Source organism: Strix uralensis, chromosome 15 (genome assembly GCF_047716275.1).
Source record: "Strix uralensis isolate ZFMK-TIS-50842 chromosome 15, bStrUra1, whole genome shotgun sequence".
NCBI lineage: Eukaryota > Metazoa > Chordata > Aves > Strigiformes > Strigidae > Strix > Strix uralensis.
The window spans coordinates 11,209,932-11,231,334 of record NC_133986.1 but is presented as its reverse complement, the minus strand read 5'-3'; the positions used below and the strand labels follow the sequence as shown (position 1 = coordinate 11,231,334).

Below are 21,403 nucleotides of genomic sequence, written 5' to 3'. Positions count from 1 at the left end.
AGAGATGAGCAGGCAGAGATGTCCAGGCTCCCTCTGCAGTTAACGGAGGGAAGTGAATGGCCCTGCAGAGCTGCCCCTTCCTCTCTGACTGCAGAGAGTGTTCAGGATGTCCATCCCATCCATCCCACCTTCCACACTTCAGGAAGGGCAACTCGTTTTCCCCCTGCCAAACAGCCTCCTGGCCCCCTCCCAGCACACCTCCAAGTCTTGGCCTCCTCCACCCTCAGAGATTTCAGCACTTTGCATCAGAAACTCTCCCTGCCAGGCTGCACAACCCTCTGGAGTCCCAGCTGAACACAGGGTTGCTGTCTTAACGGCACCACAGTTTCCAAACAGCAAGGAAACCGTGAAGCTCAGCCAGCATCCAGGCCTGAGCTCCTCTCTCAAAACGCAGCAAGCATTGCTGAGCTCCGATTTAGGCCCTGCTGGAGTTTTACACCTGGCCATGCGTTATGGCAAGCCACCCCTGTCCTGCACCCCTCTTCGGGCACAATGGAGCTGATTGCTGCTGCTGGACGCAGGACGGGGCTCTGCACCAAGCACCAGAGCAGCGCAGTGCACAGCACAGAGTGAAGGGAGGCCCAGGACTGAATGACAGCCAAGGTCTTGGCAGTCAGTGGCCAAGACTCTGTGCCTGTTCTTGATCACCAGCCAGCAGGAGCAGGTTAATTCACTCTAATTATTCCTCAGCCAGTCACTTCCATTTCTCTAATTGCTGACAGCTAGTGAACAAGTCAGTTCTCTGCAGAACGACATGTCAGGGACTTGACCGTGGTCACAACAGCTGAGAGATGCAGATGCTGGGCAGCCCCAGCCTGACTATGAGATCAGCTCCAGCAGATAAGGTTGGAGTCAAACACAGGACCAGCTCCAGCAGCTTCCAGAGCACAGCAGTGACATCCCTGGCTAAGCCCATGCATGTTACAAGCAGCCCCTCTCCTCCCACGCTCAAGTGCCAGGCTGCACCTTGCCTACAGGGAACCACAAGCCCAAGGGAAAGGCCATTCCTGTGGAAGGAAGAGCCACGCTCACCGTAGCAGGTCTCTGCACCAGGTTCTCCAGTTTGGTGTGGCTGAACTCCAGGCTGATGACGTTGTAAAGTTTCTCCCGCTCGGCCTCTGGTGTTTCGTAGTAGCGTGCCCACTGTGCCATGGACATCTCAATGTCCCTCTGCGTGTTCACATCCATGACATCCACCATCCGTCGGCTCCCTGCCAGAACAGACAGACATCACCGGAACCGTCCCTGTGCACAATGGACCACCCAGAAGAGATGCTCCAGGACACATGAGATCCTTCCTCAAAGAACCCACCCACACAAGCGTGACATCTTGGCCTCTCCCATAACTTCACCTTCTTCCATACCCACATTGAAACAGAAGCTGTTTCAGGTCAAACTACACCCAAGCAGTTAAGAGTTGTGATCCACCAGCTAAGGACGGCTCAGGTTCAACCAGCTGCACACTGGGGGAGCCACAAAACCAGACCTCTAGCTTTGATAAACCCAACAACTCTCCCCATTCCTCCCTGTCTGCCCAGGGCGCAGAGGTGCACTGTGGTCCCCGGACACTTACCGACACACAGCCGCACATCATTCACGCTGAAGTCCGGATCTGGCATCCTGCAGGACAAACAATCTTGCTAAAAAAATCATGAAGTGCTTCTGGTTGCAGACCCTTCCCACCTGTACCTCCAGTATCAGCACCCTGAAGATATTACTGGGCTTCTTTTTGCCTCTCAGGTGTGGGTGAGGATCATGCAACTAGATCTCGGGGCCATAGCTCTGGGCTGAGTGCTGGGGTGAAACACTGGGCCCAACTTCTGGCTAGGGAAGCAGATTTGGGAACAGGATATACCACCTCTAGAGCATGTTGTAGAGTGGCTTCTGGCAAACAAGCAAGCAGGCCTTGAGCTAAGCAATCCTAGCTCTTGTTTTAAAGATTGCTAATAGAAGTTATCCCAATATAAAGGGCATAGCCAGCCCAGTACAACCAGTATATTTCACTGACACAGTGTAACTCCTCTAACTGTTTGTACTGGCATACTCATCTGTACAAACACTGCTGTCACAGGCAGAACGGGCAAGCAGCCATTCAAGCAGCTCTTAACCCAGAGAAATAACCAAAAGGTCAGAAGAAATCCAGTTTCACCCACACTGTAATCCTCAGTATCACATCTCTGCCCTCCCAAGTCAACCAGCAGTTAAAACTGAGCCTGGCACAATTTCCTAGGTAATGCAGTACAGTACATCATGCACTGGATGAGTTGTTGCCCACCCGTTCAGCCAGCTAAGGAACATAAGAGCAGTGTTGCTGATACTGGCTCTGACAAAGTTTGTTAGGGCTAATTTATTCCTCTAACTTTTGTATTAATCAAAACCAAAAAACACTGACCCAGCAGAAACACTAGAGCAGATTTTGTAGAAGACAGCTGTCATATTTTGATGTAGTATTACTTGCTTTAAAACTATATGTACCACTCCACAGCGTATATGAACATCATAAAACGGCATAAAGTCTTGCATCGGTACAGCTTTACACTCAAGAGCTGTAAACCTTAATTGACTGACTTGTAGTAAGAGAGACAGATGGCAGTTTAAAAGTAACCATGTTGGGTAAATCAGGTTGGAATTCTGGAAAATGCCAGAAATACTAAATTGCTTGACTCGTTGGCAATAGATGCCTATATTACTAGGAAAGAAACCCAGCCAGATGTTGCATCAGAGCAGCACTGGGACTTTTCAGAGATTTTGCTGAATTGTGATCACCTACAGCCAACTCAGTCCTCTCATTTTAAGCCCAAACAAGTAAGAATGGGATAACTGAGGTGGAAGATACTTCTCTCTGCTCACTGCACGTAAAGAACAGCATGGACAGGATGTGGTCATACCAACTTGAGAGAGCACAGATCCCACTACCAGGATCAGATCCCACAATCTGGAGAGAGGCAAGGAATTCGGCCAGAGCCACCCATCTGGGTGCCCCAAATACTCACTTTATCCCCAGGCCGTCAGAGCTCCTGAAGATGAGAGGGTCTCTCAGGCCGCCCCGCTGGATGTATTCAACTGTGAAGTCTGGTGTGGGGAGACAAGAGAAGGGAAGGTGTTAGGGGAGGCTCCTCCAGAGGACTGTAGACACACTGAGGTTAGAAAGGATCTCTGGAGAGATCTCCAGTCCAACCCTGCTCCCAGCCAACTGACTTTAGACTCAGATCAGGTTGTTCAGGGCCCTGTGCAGTTGAGGCCTGAGAACCTCCTCCTATCTCTGTGGCAAGGCTAGCCAGCGAAAGCAAGCCCTGTTCCTCACTATTTCTACATCCCTGCAGAGATGCTGGAACTCCTTTGCGGCAGGTCTGTGAGCAGCATAATATGTGCTGCTGACAAGTCTCAGACAGGCCCCCCGGGGAGGGGGGAGTTTGCTCCAACAAGCCGCACCAGACAAGGGAACAACACGGTTTTTGGTCCTCACTTCCTCAAGAAGCTCACAGCCAAGAAAGAGATGTCTTGAAGAAATGCTCCTCCCTCATGGTAAATCCTCATGAGGCTTGCACTAGCTGTGTGATGAAAAGACATCCCACTGAGCCGTATGCGTGGTGAAAGAAAGGGGAGAGATCCCACATAGTTTTTGAATTAAGCATCTAGTAGACATGTGGCTGCAATTACAGGTGCTGACCCAGGCGAACCCTCTTGTTCCTGGCTGCCACGTGTCCCAGCGAGCCTGCAGCGCTGCAGCCTGGCTCATCCCTCTCCAGATCGAGCGGCTTCCATGCCATTTCCCACACACGCTCCCTGTTACAGCTCCCCTGGCCCAAGGGCTTAGCAGATTTGAGCCAATCCTCCACCAGTGTGTCTCACATTGCCTTCAAACTGCTTAGGGACTGCTGCAGAACTGGCAGGGCAGCAGGCAGAAATGTCCTCTGCCTGCTCTGCACCACTTGCATAACCCAAGTAAAGCAGTTTACAGCAGAGGAAAGCACAGAACTGGTATGAACAGCGAACAGTCCTCCCAGCTTTACAAAAGGATGGAAAGTAAAAGGCAGCAAAACGCAGGACAATGGGAAAGGATTTCATTAACACCATGAGTGCCTTGTAACCGCCCTTCAAGTTGGCAGTCAGGGAGGCTTCGGGTGTAGTCAGATGCACAAGAGCACATCCAACTGTGATGGCTGTTAGCTTTCTACGAAAGGCTCGGGGAAAGGTCATCTCACACACCATGCCTCGCTGGAGAAGCCGCCAAGCGCAGCAGCTGTCTGGTTACTGACAGTAGCACACGCTGCAGCAAGAACAAACCTTTGCCTTCCATGAAGACCACGAAGGTGGAGTTAAACTTGTTGGTGGACAGCTTTTCCTCGAGGTCAAATGTCCTCTTCCCTTCAATTTCATCATCGGAGATGCCATCATCCTCATAACGCCGCCGCATCGTGCCACGCTGAGGAGAGATCAGACCAAAAGGATAAGAGTTACGGATCAGGAGGAACAACCAGCTTGCTTCTCAGAGCCTCATCTCAACCCAGCGCAGCTCAGCGAGGGCCTCTGGGGGAGCCCTTACCCCGCAGCAGAGAAGCCTACATGCTTCTACTCCCCGAGAGAGAAGAGACCCTGCGTTACCGAGTTATATTATCCACTAGGTCTCTTGCTCAAAAAGCCCTGTTGGTATCAGTTTTCAAGAGAGACATGTCAGAGAAGATCTATTTCTGCAGCGTCTGTCCTGGATCCAAAAACACACCACTGAAACATCAGATTTGCTCCTCCTACAACCAACAGATTTGTGCAAGTTGGGCTGTATGGGAGACAGATAATTCACTGCTAATGAGTGCTAACACAGAAACACGGGAGGAAGGGACATAGTTCAGTATAACTGGGGCAAAGAAAAAAAAAGAAGCCATTTCCCATTTTTACAGGTGCATCAGTATTTCGCTGCGCTGGAGGTAAAGACACTTGTGAATTTAAATCCCTGCCAGAACACGCAGTGGTAAAGGAAGGGTTTTACACTGAAGACAATTCTCAAGTTTTCATCTTTGGCTACGCTTGTACACAAAAGTTTATTTATTCTCTTGTTTGAGGGTGGGGGAGTGGTGGTGGGGAAGTAACCATATTCTTAGAGGGTCTCATAAGTACATCTGTACTGTGATTCCTGACAGCCATCCTCTTCTAGCATTGCTGGATCTGGAAGAAATTACTGTCCCCAGCTGTTAGCCACCCCTCCAGAGATCAGCCACACTCTGGCAGAGCCGTTCGTGGGAATGCTCCCTAAATCCGCTCAGATAAAAGTCAACCTGGTCTGAATTAGCCAAGCTGACTTCCCCCAATTAGGGATGCTCCCATTATAAAACATTCACACCAGTTGTTGTGCCAGGGACGGGATGGGGCAGGAGGTGACGCAGCAGCTACTGTCACATCTGCCTGGAAGCAGAGAGGCACAGCAGCATCGCAGCAGTGGTAGCAAGCTCACAGCCCCAGCAACAACACTGGTCCCATCACGGACTGTGACTGCGGTGCCAAAATTCACCATCACCGTGAGGTGACCGGTGTGCACGTCTGCACCACAGCCCCTGCACGACCTCCTGCCACAGCACATCTCCCACTGCCTGGAGCGGAGCGCGTTCGATAGCTCATTTCTTCCTTCTTTTAGGGTCTCCTGGAAAAATACAGGAGTGCCCTTTCCCAAGTGAAGGCACACACTTCGGACTCCCCTCCTGGGGGCAGCAAGCTGCAGATCTCTCCGGAGTTCAGATCTCCTTCCCAGAATTTGGGATTTGGATTTCACCCAAAGCCACACTCTGCTTACTCCTGTCTTCCTCACCCAGGCAGACAGGGGTAAGGCAGGGCTTGCTCTGACCACATGAAGTCCCAGGAGGTACAAGCCCACCTTTTGGTGGTGATAGTGGGTGAGGGTTTATTTTACCCTTAGCAGCCAGCTTGGTCTCACTCACCTTCCCCTTAACCCCCTGCCTGGCTACTCCCCCAGCCCTTCACACACTATGATAGCTGAATCAAACCCACCTGGGGTACTTTCCAGGTAGTATTAGCCATCCATCAGTCCGATCATTACATTGTTTTGCTTGTCCCTCTCTTCTTTTTGGCCTTATCTATTTAAACAGCACCAGTGAAAGAGAAAGGACCCCCTCCTACAGATGCACTGCTTTAAAGATACTTTTTAAACTAATTAATTCAACCAGTACTGGAGCATGTGGGGACACTTGTTTTGAAAAGGGACTTTTTCCCCCCTCGTAACATATAACTTCATCCTCACACTTTCAAGAAGGCTGATCAATTCTCAAGTAGTTTCCCTGCCATCAAGGCAGAGCAGATTACCTCTCCCTAAGTATCCTGAAAGCAAAGTTCTCCCAGGACCTGTTCAAAGGGCCCCAACAATGGAGCAATCTGGAAAAAGGGCTGCGTGTTTGCAGTCTCTTGTCTTAAGGCACCCACTAAAGCTGGATAGCAAGTGGGGGTACTTTCTTTTACTGTTTTTAACAATACAAAGATAAAACTGACTTTAATTACAGACACACTTCAACACACACTTGTATAAATGCATAACCATGCATTAAAAAAAGACAGATGGAGGTGCCACCAGCAGAAGCCAAGTGCCATATTCCTGGGGAACACTTTGCATTTCACACTGCAAAGGCCAGATTGAGATTGGCTCTTTCCAGGAGATGCACCAGAGCTTGAAGTTGGAGATGTAGAGGTATTACTGGGAGAAGAGCACCTGGCTGTGTTATATTGGAGGGTGAGCCCACCTTATAAAGCCCTTTCCCTTAAAAAAAAAAAAAAAAAAAAAAAAATCACTGAATCGGTTAACACTGTGTAGTACTCAGTTTTATAATAGTGCAGTGGAGAGGGGGCCTGCCCTGGACAGGATTTAGGGATACATGAGAGTGAGCCTCATGCTCAGTTTTTGCTGGAAAGCCCCAGCATTTTGGGAAAGGCCTGTTTCAAACGCAGTCCCCCCCCACCCCAGGCAGGCTGGCCAGCATTTGAGAGCATCACTCCGGCACCCAACACTTCTGCCGAAACCCAGCAGCTAACTGGGGCTGGGCCAGGCTTCCAGCTCCTGGGAGGAAGGGAGTCTCTTCCCCCATCTGCAACCCTCGCCCCACGGCAAAGTCTCCTGTCTGGAACAGTCCAAAGGAGCTGCATGGGAGGGCTGAAGCCCGATGGCCCCAGCACAGCCACCATGGCACGATGCCCATGGCGAGAAAGGATGGAGCAGGTATCTGCTGTCAGCCAAGAACCTTGTGTGGGTGTCCTGGGCTCTCAGCACCGGCAGGCAGAGCGGTGCTGGCCCCACCTTTGGGGGGGCAGGAAGCTGCACCACCAGCTCCCACACATCTCTGCTCCTCTTAACCCACGGGAGACCCTGCTGAACTCCCACAGGCAGCACAGCATGCACAACAGCGGCCAGGTGCTCACCTCTGGGTGCCAGAACACCGAGAGCACCCACCCTTCTCCCCATCGCCAATCGGCCCAGCTCAGCGCTTGCTTCAGGAAGCGCCGCTCGCTGCTGCGAGCCCTGACAAAACACACTCCAAGCTCTGCCAGGCAGGATGCAGACACACTTTCCTGGCTGGTCAGTGTATGAATCCAACAGATTCCAGCTCCATGTACACCCACAGACCCTTCCTCACCTTTGCTGGAGGTGCTTCAACAGCCCCATTTGTGGACAGCCACAATTCCCATCCCAGAACCATTTCAAATCACTTCTGCCCTGAAGAGCGCCGAGCGAGGGTGGGGAAGGCTTAGGTCATGTGGGCAAACATGCCAAGGAAACACGATTTGTAGCTTCCCCTTTATATTTCTACACTTCCAGAGAAAGAAGCAGAGGTCATGGTGCTTCCTCGTGCTTGTTTGGACCCTTAGCTGTGCAGGCTCTGTCCAGCTGACACACATCTCAGATCCTGCTCTGTGACGCTGTCACACATCAGCTGCCTGTTGCAGTTCCTACTGGGACACCTCCAACTCCTCTTGTAAGGACGCCAGCTACCAGAGACTGTTTTGCAGGTATCTTACTCCTTACTAAACCATACCAGGGAAGTTCAAGGCACACCTCATCCAGTCGAGCATGCTAATAACCTTCCAGCATGATTAGCTTTTCACTTACCCGCATTCCCGGGTAAGTCTAGGAAACAAGGCTTAGGACTACTGGCTCCAGCAGGCAGTTTTCTGTTGATTAGAGGCTGTGCACAATGAAGCAGAGGATGCTGGGCGCTGTAGTCCTTGGGTCTCGCCTGCTTTGGGATCAGGTGGGTGGTGGCACACTGCAGGACCAGGCTCTGGTCTGCATTTTGACCCGCTCCCTTACTCCAGATACTCGCTATTAGTTGGCAGGTTTGAAGAAAAGCAGCTCTCCTGCCTTCACTGGGTATAAAACCTCCGAGATGAAAAAGGTTTGGCATGCTAAATGCTGGTAAGAAGAGGCTACATTCAAATTAGCCTCTTAATAACTTTATATTTGGGGCCCAGGCTGGAAGTATAAATGATATTTCAGGGCTACACAACAGGAGTTACTGCATTGGGGTGAAACTCTGGCATGTTCTGCTTGACCACGAACCTCTCACCTCGGGAGACCCGGGCTGGAACGCAGCTCCAGCCAGAGGTGTGATGAGCTGCTGCAGCTCTGTTTCAAGCAGACATTTCTCACAGTAAAGAGCAGCACAGAGCAGCTGACAGCCCTTGTCCAAGGACACCAGCAGCCTGAAACACTAGGTAGCAGCAAGGTACAGTACAAATGCACCATGTAGGTAGATAACCAACATAATGGGAAACTCCCTCCTCTGCTGTCACCTCGCAGGGACCCTGGTGTCTGGCTGACCTGCCCAGATTTCCTTTATCCCAGCGGAATGTCAGATGCCATTAGCTGGCTTGCTCCTAGGCACTTCCCTACAGCTACTGCCAGGACAGGAAAGACAGGGCGATCCACAGAAGTTTTACATGGTTTAAGTGTAACTATGGCATGGCTGAACAAGCATCCTTGGGAGCCTGCCCCTGACCAAGACTGCTGCAGCCACACAACTGGGTACTAACCCAGTGCAAGCTCAGTCTGACAGCTCCCCGTAAGATTTCCTTCTGGAGTGGACACAGTTACTGCCCTACTAGACTGTGTGCCACATCAGGCATTGTCTGTCCTTCTGGAAGTGGCACCAAGCCAGCCCAGGCTCTGGATTGTGTAGGCCAGCTAATTTAACAGAAATGTGACCACACGGCCAGGCCTGATCCAGATCCCACTGGTGCCATGGGCAGATGTTGCACTCATGCTGGGGGTACAAACCCACCAGCACTGACCGACCTGGGGTAAACCGCTAGAGATGCTACGCAGCGGAGTTCCCGCTCCCTCCCTGTGCCCCATTGCTGCTGCTTACTCGCATGATGCTAGCTCTGGTGCTCGGTCACTCCAATTTGGCATTTGGGCCACAAAACCACTTTGTGTTCATTAATCGTGAGCACAAATTACGGCTTTGAGGACAGATCCCACTCCTACCCTACATGAACATGCAGCAGATGTGGTCACTCACTAATAAACTTGGAGGCTTTATGACCAAAGAAACACAACAATGTTTCAGAGGATGCCGCTCTACCAGCCCAACCGACCGTGGACTCACACTACATGGAACAGCAGCAATGTAAACTTCACTTTACTCCAGCTAGATCCACCCATGGATCTGCACTGTGGGATCAGGGAACCATTCCCACTCTTCTCCCTGATCTCCTTCACAGCACAGCCTCCGAGGCAAACAGAATGCAGCCACACCGCAAAGGTGCGAACACCAGGAAATGGGCAGAAACACTTTAAACTCGAATCCCGTTGCAACAGGGAAACAGGGATGCAGAACACAGAAGGAAGGGGACTGCCTCCTCCAGCTGAGCAAATTCCAAAGTCTAATGCTCTTGTCATCAGCAAAGCATCAGCCACAAAACTCCCTCCACACTCCCAGCCAGATCAGCTTTGCTTGTTCCTGTGGGCAGGGAAGAGTCTGGCCTCCTAATTTGCACAGTATGTAGGAGAATAGGATCCCAGTCATGGCTGAGGACTCAAAAGCGCTGTCACAATACAAATAGCTCCCATCAGTTATACAACGCCTCTCGTGTACTCGGCCGGGGCCACAGCGCTTTCATGTCATTGTTGTCTTGGGACGGGTGGGGAAAAACAATATTTCAGTGTGCGCAAAGCAGACAGGAGGAAGGAAAAGCTTCTGCACTTCCAAGCGTGTGTTTTGGGAGAGGCAGCATCTGCTGGGACTTTGGGCAAATCCCTGCAGCAGAGTTTTCCCCTCCTGGAGTCTGCAGCTTCCTCACAGCACAGTTACACAAACCACAGCTCCCCAGCTCCCCAAATCGAATCTCTGTTGAGGACAGATGTGGTCAGTGCACAAGCCCAGGGCTTGTGTAGGGACACTCCAAGACCCCTTTCTTCTCTGATGTGCTTTGGTTCTCACCTGCCACGCAGGGAATTGCTACCTGGTTAAATAACTGGCTACAGGTGACACCTGCAAAGGGCAAGAGACATGCAAAGCCACGACACACTAATTTTTTTCCACTAGCACACACTTTGTGAGAGCTGCACAAATCCTTCCTACGGCACAATTTCATCTCTTCCTAGGGAAAGCTGGTTACCTCTGTCCCACAGCCCGTGCCAGGGCTTGGTCTTGGCCGAGTACCCCTTCCCAGCAGATCGCTACAGCCTTCCTAACTCTTCTTTCTGTTTCTTGGTACAACCCCATGCAGGCAGGCCTCGCCAGAGCATATCAGCAAGTCACAGCCCGGGGCTCTTAGGCTAAGACTGCTTCTGCCCAGGAGTGGCTCCGCTACTGGGATTTCTTCCAGTGTCAACTCTCAGTTCAGCCAGGGATGCATGACTTCCAAAAAGGAGATCAGGAAACACCTCCAAAACTGCCATCCATCAGAATGTCCCAGGTGGAGCTCAGCCCCAGCAAAGTAAGGGATAAGAGTCAGGCACATTACACATATTCCTGTTGGATAACCTCAGTGTTCAGCATTAGGCAGCAATATACAAATACTGCCTTTTTTCAGCTTTGTGATCTGCGTTAGGATTCAGACATTTCTCATCCTGATGAGTTTTACTAAGGAAGAACTGACAAGCAGTCCAAAGCCTTTCTCTGTGTCAGGCAGGGTCAAGATAAAAGCAGTTTATTCATCCTCCAACACCAGCCAGCCAGCAATTCTCATCTAAGATAGCTGTCCTTCACCATTTCTTTCTGGCCCTCTTGGGTACCATTCAATTAGTGTAGGAAATAGGAAGCATGAATATTAATCCTGCAGACAGCTTCAGTGCTAGCCCTTCTATTCTGATCCTTTCACCTGCAGTCTCCTTCTCCCAAGGATGCCGGGGGAAGTGCCTCATGCAGCTCCACAGCGGTACTCTTCAAAACCCTTCCTCGGACACATCTCTCCAGCAGCAAGCGCTCCCTCGATGGCGCACAGCTACCTCTAATGGCAAAGGAACTGACAGTCAGCTGAAGGGAACCAGAAGACTACTCTCCTGTGGGTTTTTTTTTTTTTTTGAGAGAAGAACAAGTACAAGGTCACATTTGAAAAAAAGAACAAGTCGTCCTTTCTCTGAGAGCGCCTCACATATTTACAGAGTGAAACCAACAAACACCACAGTATTTTAGTCACTTCCTGTTCTGTCTGCTGCCATTCCCTCCCTGATCTCCCAACATCTCCATCTCCCAGTCCCCAGGAAGCCTCCTCCTGCAATGCCACAACTTTCTTCCACTTCAGAAGACCAGAGCACCCCTCACTTTTCCCTCCCCTGTGTCTCCTCCTCTTTGTCTGCTGTGTTTCCAGAGCAGCTTGCCTGGTTTGAAGTCTCCCACAACCCTCCCTTACTCCTTTAGAGGAAAGATGTTGACATGAAGAATGAAGTGAAGTTTCACTCCTGTTTCTGAACTCCCTTCTTTCAAGCTGCCCTTGCTGCAGGTATTGTAACTTCTACCTGGCTCCCAGCATATGTACAGAACAGCCTGACTTATCTGTGGATCTCTCCCCTTCCTCATCGGGTGCCTCCTAGCCACCCATCGCTCTGTAGGTTTACTTTGCTGAAATGCATCCAAACTGGTAATAAACCAACAAGCTTAACTCTCCTCAGTTTACGAGCTTAACTTCTCACGTACTTTTACAGCAAGCAGCTATAGCTCTTGTCTAGGTTAAGTCCAGACCTTCAACATCCAAACCGGTTGATGGGTGTTTTAATCTTGAGTGAGTACCTGTGGCAAGACGCCGTGCTGAGATCCGCCAGCGGCTAACAGCCACCCTGCAAAGGTCAGTGAGATCCGTTATATCAGTGGGAAGAGGTCCCGTTTCCCTGGGAAGGCACAAGGCAAAGGCAACCCCTGGCAGGAGGATGGACAAGCATGGAAGCAGCAAAGCCGCTGCCGGACAGACCCAGAGCAGAGCAGGTGCCAATACCAGAGCTGACTACGCAGCAAAGACACTCCCTTGTAATTATTTTCAGATACAGCATGAAGATCCAAGGCACAAAGATTACGACATCCAGTCAGCAGTCTGCCAGGTTACTGCTTATCTTAAGCACAAGAGCTTTTCCTTTCTGTATGCCTCTCCTCCAAACCTGCACCTCTCACTTCAGTTCCTGGGGTAGGCTCCAAGGTCTCGTCCATACAAGCACATTACTTGTGTTTCTCTCTGCCCACAGTCCTCTGTGCCTCCCCACCTTCAATCACTTCACTTTCTCCTCAGCTCCTCTTCCTCCCAAGCACAGGAAGCAGTAACTAAAACCACAACACGTCCCATCATTCTGGGGGTACAAAGGGTCCTACAGCAGTGGGCCCATGTCATTCTGTTAATATTGCAGCTCTGCAGAGCCATTTGCTTTACCAAAGAACTGCCAGCGCCCCAAAGATGGTCAATAAAGTGGTCCTGGGCTCCCTGCTCCCCCAGCTAGAAGGAGACACCACAGAAGGATCTGAAAAAGGCCATAATCCCCCAAGCAAGAGCCCCAGGACAACCTGTCAGTGGCCATATCTGTCTCAGTGCAAGCCTGGAGGCCGGCCGACACCAGGACAAGCTAGCAGGCGTCTAATTTTAGCAGCTCTCTGTGCCCTATCCACCAGTGACGACTATCTGGACAAGACGGCTGTACTAAACTCACTCCTTTGCTACCTGGTTTCACAAGAGGAACCCAAGAACTAACCCAGCAGGTTTAACCCAGGTTTAATGCCCCATATCCTCTCCTGTCTCTCTCAAAACCTGGAGAGCAGAACTGGTGTATCCCAGGTTGCACATGCTTGGACAAAGACAGACTCAAAGCACCAGGCTGAGGAGTGAACAGGATCTACACAGAACTGGAGCCCTTCCAGGCTTCACAGCTCCAGGAGGGATTCCTATCACGAGCAGGGCTGGCAGCGTTTCAGAGTGAGCAGGGAGAACGCTTTCGTTTGCACTTTTGGTTATAAAATTGGATGTACACAAGGAGTAATTGGGGAATTGGAGCAAGGCTGAAAGAGGCAGGTGGGGAAACAGCACCAACGGGCCAAGGAGAACTCCAGCAGCTGCTGCTAAACCACACACTGACCAGCCACAGCGGCAGAACCATGAGACAGAGGAACATGCTAGATCAGATCACAGATGGGCAAGTCTGGCAACAGTCCCAATAAGGAAACGCTGCTCCTAGGAAAGGATACGGCTTCTCACTCCAGTCACCTGCAGCACATTTCACAGCCACTGTCCCAACTAGTTTTTATGACACTACCAACCCTCAGACTGCCTGCACCCACCACCAGCCATAGCACCCTGATACCTGGACAAACCCTGCCTGGATTCTGTGAGCTTGAGGAAGCTCATGAAGGACCATCAATTCTTCCAAGTCCCTTTAATTACCTCCCACCCCTTCCAAACCAGAAGAAATCCAAGTAAAAAACCTGCTGTGTAGAGTCCTTCCCCTGCTAAGGTGTCCCTAGCACACGTGCCACACAGTCAGCCTCTGACATTACCACCTCCTTTTTGCTTTGTACAGGAAGGCAACAGAGCATCCCCAAAATGGAACAAAATAGACCAAAACTTCTCCAAAAAAGCAGGCTTAACAGTTTACCATTAACTTCCAGGTTTCTGAGCCCACACAGACCACGGGGCAGAGACTCAGCAGAGCCAGCCCAAGGGACAGATGGAGCCACCCGCGTTCGGGGACAGAGGTGCAGCTGATCTAGCATTAGTAGGTCAGCACTACACAACTTCACTCCTTACTGGGACAGGCAGAGCACCTCTCTGTCCACAACACAGTGGGAGTTCAGAGGACTTAGCTCAGATTTTTCAGTGGGAAAGAGCTCACCCTCCAAATTTCCCAGCGTCCCAGCTCAGCTCTGTAGAAACCTGTTGCTAGTTCTGTCCCATCACACAAACTGAACAAAGCTGGACCACAGGAGTACTTGGACAGCAAAAGCACAGGAAGCTTTGGGGTTTGTTTCCTGCTAAGCTGACACTGTCCCTTAAAGAGAATAGCAACGGGCTGCCTGAATTGCAGGCTATAGGGCCTAGGATGCTTACAAAGAAGGAAAACAACCCAAACCATTGGGAAGAACATGGACAGTGTGTGAAACCATCTACTAGGAAGGATTATTTCCTCTGTACTCTGCACTGTTACATCATCACTGCATGCACTCCCTCCCCCTTTGCTCCACAAGAAGCCCAGTACTTGCCCCTTCCTTACTCCAAATGGGGCAAAGGGGCTCAGTGACACATGGAAATATTTACACACAGCAAATTAGAGATGCTAAGGCAGTCTAACCCTAAAGGAGCACACGCTTTCAGCCCTCTCCTTTCCACTTCCAGCAGCTTGATCCCAAGATTACAGCTCCTGAGAGCCAGGGGTACATGGGAGAGCAAGGGGGAAGCAGAGCACTCTTGGACTGAACAACACAGGCCAGCCTTTTTTTTTTTTTTAATTAAACAAATACAGGCTTTTCCGCTCTTCAGCCTTCTGATTGTTCCTCCAGCTTTTGCTTCACTGTCTCTCCAAGTTCTGCAGCACTGCCTCTCCTCTCGCCCTGCAGACTTTCACTGCTGCCTCATGAAAAGTTAGGCAAAGTAAGAAGCAACATCAAAAAGGACCATCCCCTCTGCACACCACACTTGCAGTGAGAATGTGCCTCACTGGGTGGGATCTGCTTCTCTAGATAATGGTTCTATCAAGCAACATCCTGATCCTTCCCTCGGTGTCTTTTATCAAGCAACCTCTTCTCCCAAACTCTGTCAGGACCAGCTAAGACATGACAACACAATTCTGCAGTCAGTTCCCGGACCAGCGCTAACAAAAACCACAGACGATGATCACACCTCAGAGCCTCTTCCTTGACATAAAAGGGTGCGAGGTCTGTGTCTGTGGGGCAGCTTTAAAACTCTTGTTAGTGTACAGTGTGATGGCTAAAAAGATCCAGGGAAAGACAAAAAGCAGCCAGTGTTTTATGTACTGTAGGGAGGAAAGTTTACCACTCCACTCACGTCATCATCATGACCTGTCCCAGCTGACCGCAGTAAAAGTTGCCAGTCCTGCCACCCTGCCCCAGCTCGCTCACTCACACAAGCACATCACATGCAGCGCCAAGAACCACATCTCAGCTCTTCTGGCAGCAAGGACGCCACCCAGATTTGCACCCTTCCAGGCACCCGACCTGGGTGGAAGTGCTACAGAGAGTGCACCTCCCCATCAGGCTACTGCACAAGTGTAAACCCACCTCCCTCTTCTTACCAGACTGCAACCCTGAGCAGATCCCAGCCCAAAACCTCCTCCAGTTCAGCTTCCTGGAACTTCTACAGGGATTCAGAGTCCCTGGACAGCCAGCTCATACTGTTTACTATCCGTACTGTTTCTACAGCAACAGAGATGCACAAGCATGGCTGCACAGAAACGGAACAGAGAAACCCTGTCAAAGGGATGCATCTCCTCTCCCCCATCATGAATTCACAGGCTACACTTTGTCACCAGGTTTATCTGAACCATCTCAAGTGCCAGCAAGCAACACCTGCAGACAGCTACGCATCTCCTCACCTGGTTCCTAGGAGCTGGGCGGGGGGGGGGGGAAAAGGTAAACAGGGAGTATCAGCAAACAGAAAACTTTGAGTTGATCACATCCCTTCTAGTCTCTCCAGATTAAGTGCCAGGCTGTATGAGCTGAGTCTTCTAGCATCAGTGACTTAGAGCAGCTCACGCTCATTCTTGTTACACTGTCCTGGAGCCTGTGATTTCCCCATCCGATGAGCAAGGAGAAGTGAAAATTAGCCAGTGTGGTCCAACCGTTAGCTACCTCTAGCTGGGTGGGGGACACAAGGCACAGAACATTTCCTAACCGCCCAAGATGCAACACAGAGGTGGCAGAACATTTGTTCCTAGAGCTGCTACTTGGCAGAACTGACAGGACCTGAGAGGTAGCGAGTTAGAGGAGGAGCAGTAGGAACATGCTCTCACTACTCTACTCCTTGGCCCTCAAAAATCAGAAGTCATTAGCGTCCTCGCCAAGGGAGATCTGCAGGTACCTGAAGGTGGGCAGCACTGGGAGTTCAGACCACTGTGGAAAGGGAAGACCAACAAAGTTCCCTACAGCCCCAACGGGGCTGACACCCTGCCCTAAGCCCTCCAGAGAAGGAATTGAGCTTGGACCAGCACAAGCACTTGTACAGCAAAGAGTTCAGTCTGCAGCTCAACTAGCTTGAGATCATCCAAGAGGAAAGATAGCCGCGATGCTGGTTTCAAATTTTATTGACAGGCTTTTTGCTGATGTGTTTCTACGAGCGCAGTCACAGACAGCTTCTTTGCTTCAGCTGAAGCTTTTCCAAGCAGGGGCATATGCCTCCACTGCTCCCTGCTCCCTCCCAGTGGGGAGGGCTCCGCACAGGTTTGTTCTGTCTGACCCCCACCCCAAGAACATCAAACCTAACTGAGATGTCAGGTTCTCCAAACTGACTGGAGACAACCCTTCCAGTTCCGAGATACATGCTCCCCATCCTTCTTGCCTCCTAGAGCTTTTGACAGCTTATTATCTTTGATATCTAATTATACACCCTGTCATCATACTGTGGGGTTTGCTCTTCCACTTTGCTCTTTTGCTTTTCTCAAGGCAACCAAGCAAGATCTTTCTCTGCTCTCATCTCCCTCTCCACCAGGACCAAAACCAGGTAGGATAAGGCAGATCTGCTCAGCTACAACTCTTGTTCTCTGAGCACACCAGTACGTGCTTTGGTGCAGCGGCCGGCCCCAAGCAGGATCACGCTGCAGATGCACCGTCCACTGCCGCAGGTGCACGACAATGCGCCGCGATTCAACGTGGTACGTCGTGTTCCTCCTCACCTTCTACCTCTTCCACCGAAATAAAAGCAGGTCAGGCACAGTATAACAAAGTCTGTGAACTAGTACATCAACTCCGGCAGCAAACAGAGCCTTCCAGAGCTCAGGCTACTCCCTCAGAGCTCACCCATCATTTTCTCCTCTGGAATCAACAATACTCTTCTGTCATCAGCAGCACAAAACATCTCACCCTGAAGACAACTGCTTTCCCTCATACATTTTCAGAGGACAGTGTTTGTGCACCACCTTGTTTCTCCACCTTCTGAGCACACCACCACTTCCCCCACATGTGCCACTTCCCCCCAAATGCCAGCCAGTGACCTGTAGACCCGTCTGGGTAGCTCCTGACATAATGAGCCAACAATAAAAAGGTACTGGGGGCATAGGGCCCGCTCTCCAACTTGTTAGTGTCACCTCCAGCTGGGATAACCCTGTGAAAATCTACTCCTGCTTATTAACAGGAGACATAGATGCAACTCGCAGATATTCTTTGGTAACTCATAAATAACTTCAGGAGCTCCTGCACTGGCTTCCAGGACACACTCAAGACACAGCCAGGCTTCGGACAGTAAGAAACCAGCGGAGATATTTACCTCCTGCGTTCCTCTCTGCTGACACAGAACATCATCCAGTTGGTTTCAGGGACGTATTCTCCCAGGGTCCAGCCACACTCTTGCATCTTTCAGCATCTAAATGCTCACAGGGATTTCTAAAGCTTTCCCAGGATAGCTTTCAGTTGCTGCTAGCTTCCACCAAAGAGCTGCCCAGATCAAATCTGAACAGTCCCTAAATTATTTAGAGCTCAATTATTACACCTGGGTCATTTGGAATGACTCATTTGTAGTGTCTTCACTTTGAGGCAGAGGCATGTGGGAGATATTAATTACCCTACTTGCACAGGTCCTGTCTAGACTAGGAAATTGAGGTGTGTCCAGCAGACCAGCGACATCTGGCCAGACAGGGTTTCATGGAGGGCACACAGCAGACAAACTCCGAGCCCTTTCAGGCAACCAGAGGGAGCATCGCTTGATCGGGTAAGGGATTGCCAGCGTCAAATTTCAAACGCGGGGGGGGGGTGGTGGTGGTGTGTGATGTACAACCACCCAGATTCTCAGCGAGCGCATGTGGCTCGTCCCACGCTTCAGTACCCGCAGGAACTATGCTGGTAGGCTCAGCCCAGCACACACGTACGAGTCTCAAGTCAATGGGAGCAGCTCTGGGAAAGCCGGTATCCTGCAGGCCTCTGCCAAGCACACCAAGATCTGAGGATGACAAACACCAGCGACTGCAAGGGATCACTACCTGGTAGCAAGCAGCACTACAAGGAGAACAAACAAGAAGTTGGGCTGAACTGGACAGGAAGACATTGGTCCTTGCATCCCACTTTTGGGACAGCGTGAGCCAGTCAAGATAGAGCAAGGGCAGTTGCTTGACCAACACAGGGAGGGCTGGCAGCTGCCTCCTTCTCCTCGCTACCCTACCAGCCATAAGCGGTGTCCTGCTGACGTCCCTCTCAGCTCTGAGGCCATCTATCCCCTTGGCAGTGTGAGGATAAGGGCTGGAACTCTGTCATGAGTGTCACGTGAACGCTAACGTGCACAGGTCTTCCTGGCCCCACGGGTTGCGTCCTGCATTTGACATCACCCAATCTTGCAGAAAATATCTGGTACCACCGATATGAACAAGTTGAACACCACAAGATTAGAGCTGCTGCAACTCTGGGCACACATCAGAGCCAGCCTTGCTGTCCCACGGGCACAGGCAGCGCACACCCTGAGCACGCTGATGCCACTCCACAGTGCACATGGCTGCAAGAGAAACCTTTTCCTCCACGCTCCCAGAGCTCCATCCCTCAGCTGATGACTCCGCATACTGTAAAGCTCATGTGAACTCTCGCCCAGGGGATAGCGTGGACACCAACATGTAAGGACAGGTTTGCTAACTGCTGTTTACAGGAGAGGCCTCAGTTTTTGGCTGGGAAGGACAGGCAGAGGCCTCCTCTCAAATTTCACACAAGGATCTGACCAGAGGGCAGGGCAGGGCAGTGCTAAGGCAGGACAGGGACTGCCCCAAGCGATGGGAGAGAGAGCATTTCACACTCCGGCTCGCCCCTCATCTTCCATATGCTCCAGCACCCAGAGCACTTATCAGTGGGTTGGTCTACTCCTCCACAGGCCCATTTCCTTTCATGGGAGTCACAACAATCAAAACAAGGGTGCCACTACACCCAGCCAGGGGTGGTCAGTCCAAGCCCAGGCATCACAATACCCTCGGCAGGAGCTGTGCCCAAGCCCCAGAGAGCACCCGCTGCCCCGAGGGAGGGGGTGGCTCCACTGCAGGCTCTCTCCAGCAGAAGAGCCAGTTTAAGAGTTTCCTACCCCACCCTGTCTCCCCATCTCAGGCTGCCACCTCTCCAGTTTCATCGGGTTTGCTGGTGGGGCAGCCAGCAGAGTCAACAGCTTGGATTAGATACCCACCCCCCCCCCCCACTTTTATCTAGTGCATGATCCACAGCATTCAGCTCAGGGGCATCAGCGCCTGAGGCACTAACAGAGGGAGGGAGAAAACCTCTTAAACCAGCTCTGCCACACCGGCAATCTTAACTTGGAACCACACCCTGCAATACAGACTGCTGACTTGACAGCAGCAGAAAGACCACGAAGGCAGGATTTGGGGCAGGATTTGTCATTAGGGTAATGGCACTCACCCTCTATGCTCCCCCAAGCCATTCTGAAGCGATCCAACGTTGCCATCCCTCATTCCTCACCCTGAGTATTGTCACTGAAAGCGTAGGGCATCACTTTGGTGATGTGCTAATCCAACTCATAATTCAGAGTCTTGCTAGTCTTAGTTCACAGGAAAGTCCTGGCAAAATCAGCCCCGGAGCAGACAGAAGGCGAGATTTCCTCACACTTCCAGCACCCAGGAATACTCAGCGACTGCCCTGCAGGAGGACAGGCAGACACCAGCCCCACGTCCCGCTGAGGAGCCCGTCAGCAGCTCCACAGATTCACACAGATCCAGATGGGTAAAGCAGCTTCATGTGCGGTGAAGAGTGGAGAAAGAGAAATCCCTCCTCAGCAGAGGCCCACACACCCGGCACGCCTCACCTCGAGCAGGCCAAGCACAGCTTTAGAAAGCGTTGGGTCAAACAGCCCCTCCGGCAGCAGTTTCCAGAGATGTACTAACTTGCTCCTCAAACAGCTCCGGAGCACCACCGGGAGATTCCTTCCCTGCTGATGATCTGACACAGATGTAACCTTACCAAAAAATTAAGTTACATACATGCAACAGTTTCTTTTTCAGACTCTTATCACCTCATGGAGATCCTGGTGAGTGCCGAGGCAGCGCAATGCAGGTGACGTACTCTGTGAGGAAACTGCTGGACAGTCAAAACCAGGCAGAGTATCTGAGCACTGCAGCACCACACTGACTGAACTTTTTCTCCAGAGCTTAGTCCATAGCCAGAGCTGCTCATGTTGCTGCCCCTTCCTTTAAGAAGCCCAGGCTCCAGCTCCAGGTGCCAGTGTGCCTCCTCACGGGGAGCTGAACAGCCTGGTGTGACATGGGCTGGGTGCGACCACCCAGTGACAGTCAGCGGAAGACTTCCAAGTCTCAGAGAGGGACCACGGCATTGTTAGTGCCAGGGCTGGACTGTCACTCGGGGCATAGGATACAATAGAGCATTTCAGCTCCTCGATTAAGGGACTGCAAAACACGCAGCTAACAGCTTATAAAGCCAGCACCTCAAATCAATCCCCAAAGTACTGCCTCATTACAGAGCTGAGGAGCAGCCACATATACGCAGACTTCATAGAAAACTACTCTGCAGTGCCTGACAAGTCCCATCCTCCAGGACTCATGCTGCAGGGCTGAATCTCGGTGAGGAACGGGGATAACCCTTAACTCACTGCTCTGTGCACTCTTCCCCACTCACGCAGCATTGTCCACGGGCTGCCTTCCCCTCCTGGGACAGCCTCCCAGAGCTTGCCGTGACACAGCTTCTTCCACAGTCTAATTGTTTCAGATGGGTGCAAGATACCCTCCCAACAATACCCTGTGACCAGACCAGCTCACCCAGGCCTTCAA

At 51.2% G+C, this 21,403-nt stretch overlaps 1 protein-coding gene across 2 annotated transcripts in view; it reads right to left on the bottom strand.

The window, feature by feature from the left end:
* KDM2A (lysine demethylase 2A) overlaps positions 1 to 21,403 on the bottom strand; it is a 53,419-nt gene that overhangs the window by 26,901 nt on the left and 5,115 nt on the right. Inside the window, exons 1-5 of one of the 2 annotated variants that reach the window (XM_074885390.1) lie at positions 10,615 to 10,625; positions 4,288 to 4,426; positions 2,994 to 3,072; positions 1,574 to 1,620; positions 1,033 to 1,211 (exon numbers count right to left, since the gene is read on the bottom strand). In XM_074885390.1, the coding sequence (XP_074741491.1) occupies positions 1,033 to 1,211; positions 1,574 to 1,620; positions 2,994 to 3,072; positions 4,288 to 4,417 (435 nt within the window). In that variant the 5' untranslated portion in view covers positions 4,418 to 4,426; positions 10,615 to 10,625. Of the gene's footprint in view, positions 1 to 1,032; positions 1,212 to 1,573; positions 1,621 to 2,993; positions 3,073 to 4,287; positions 4,427 to 10,614; positions 10,626 to 21,403 lie in introns of those variants that run through there. The other variant, XM_074885389.1, reaches the window with a different exon arrangement.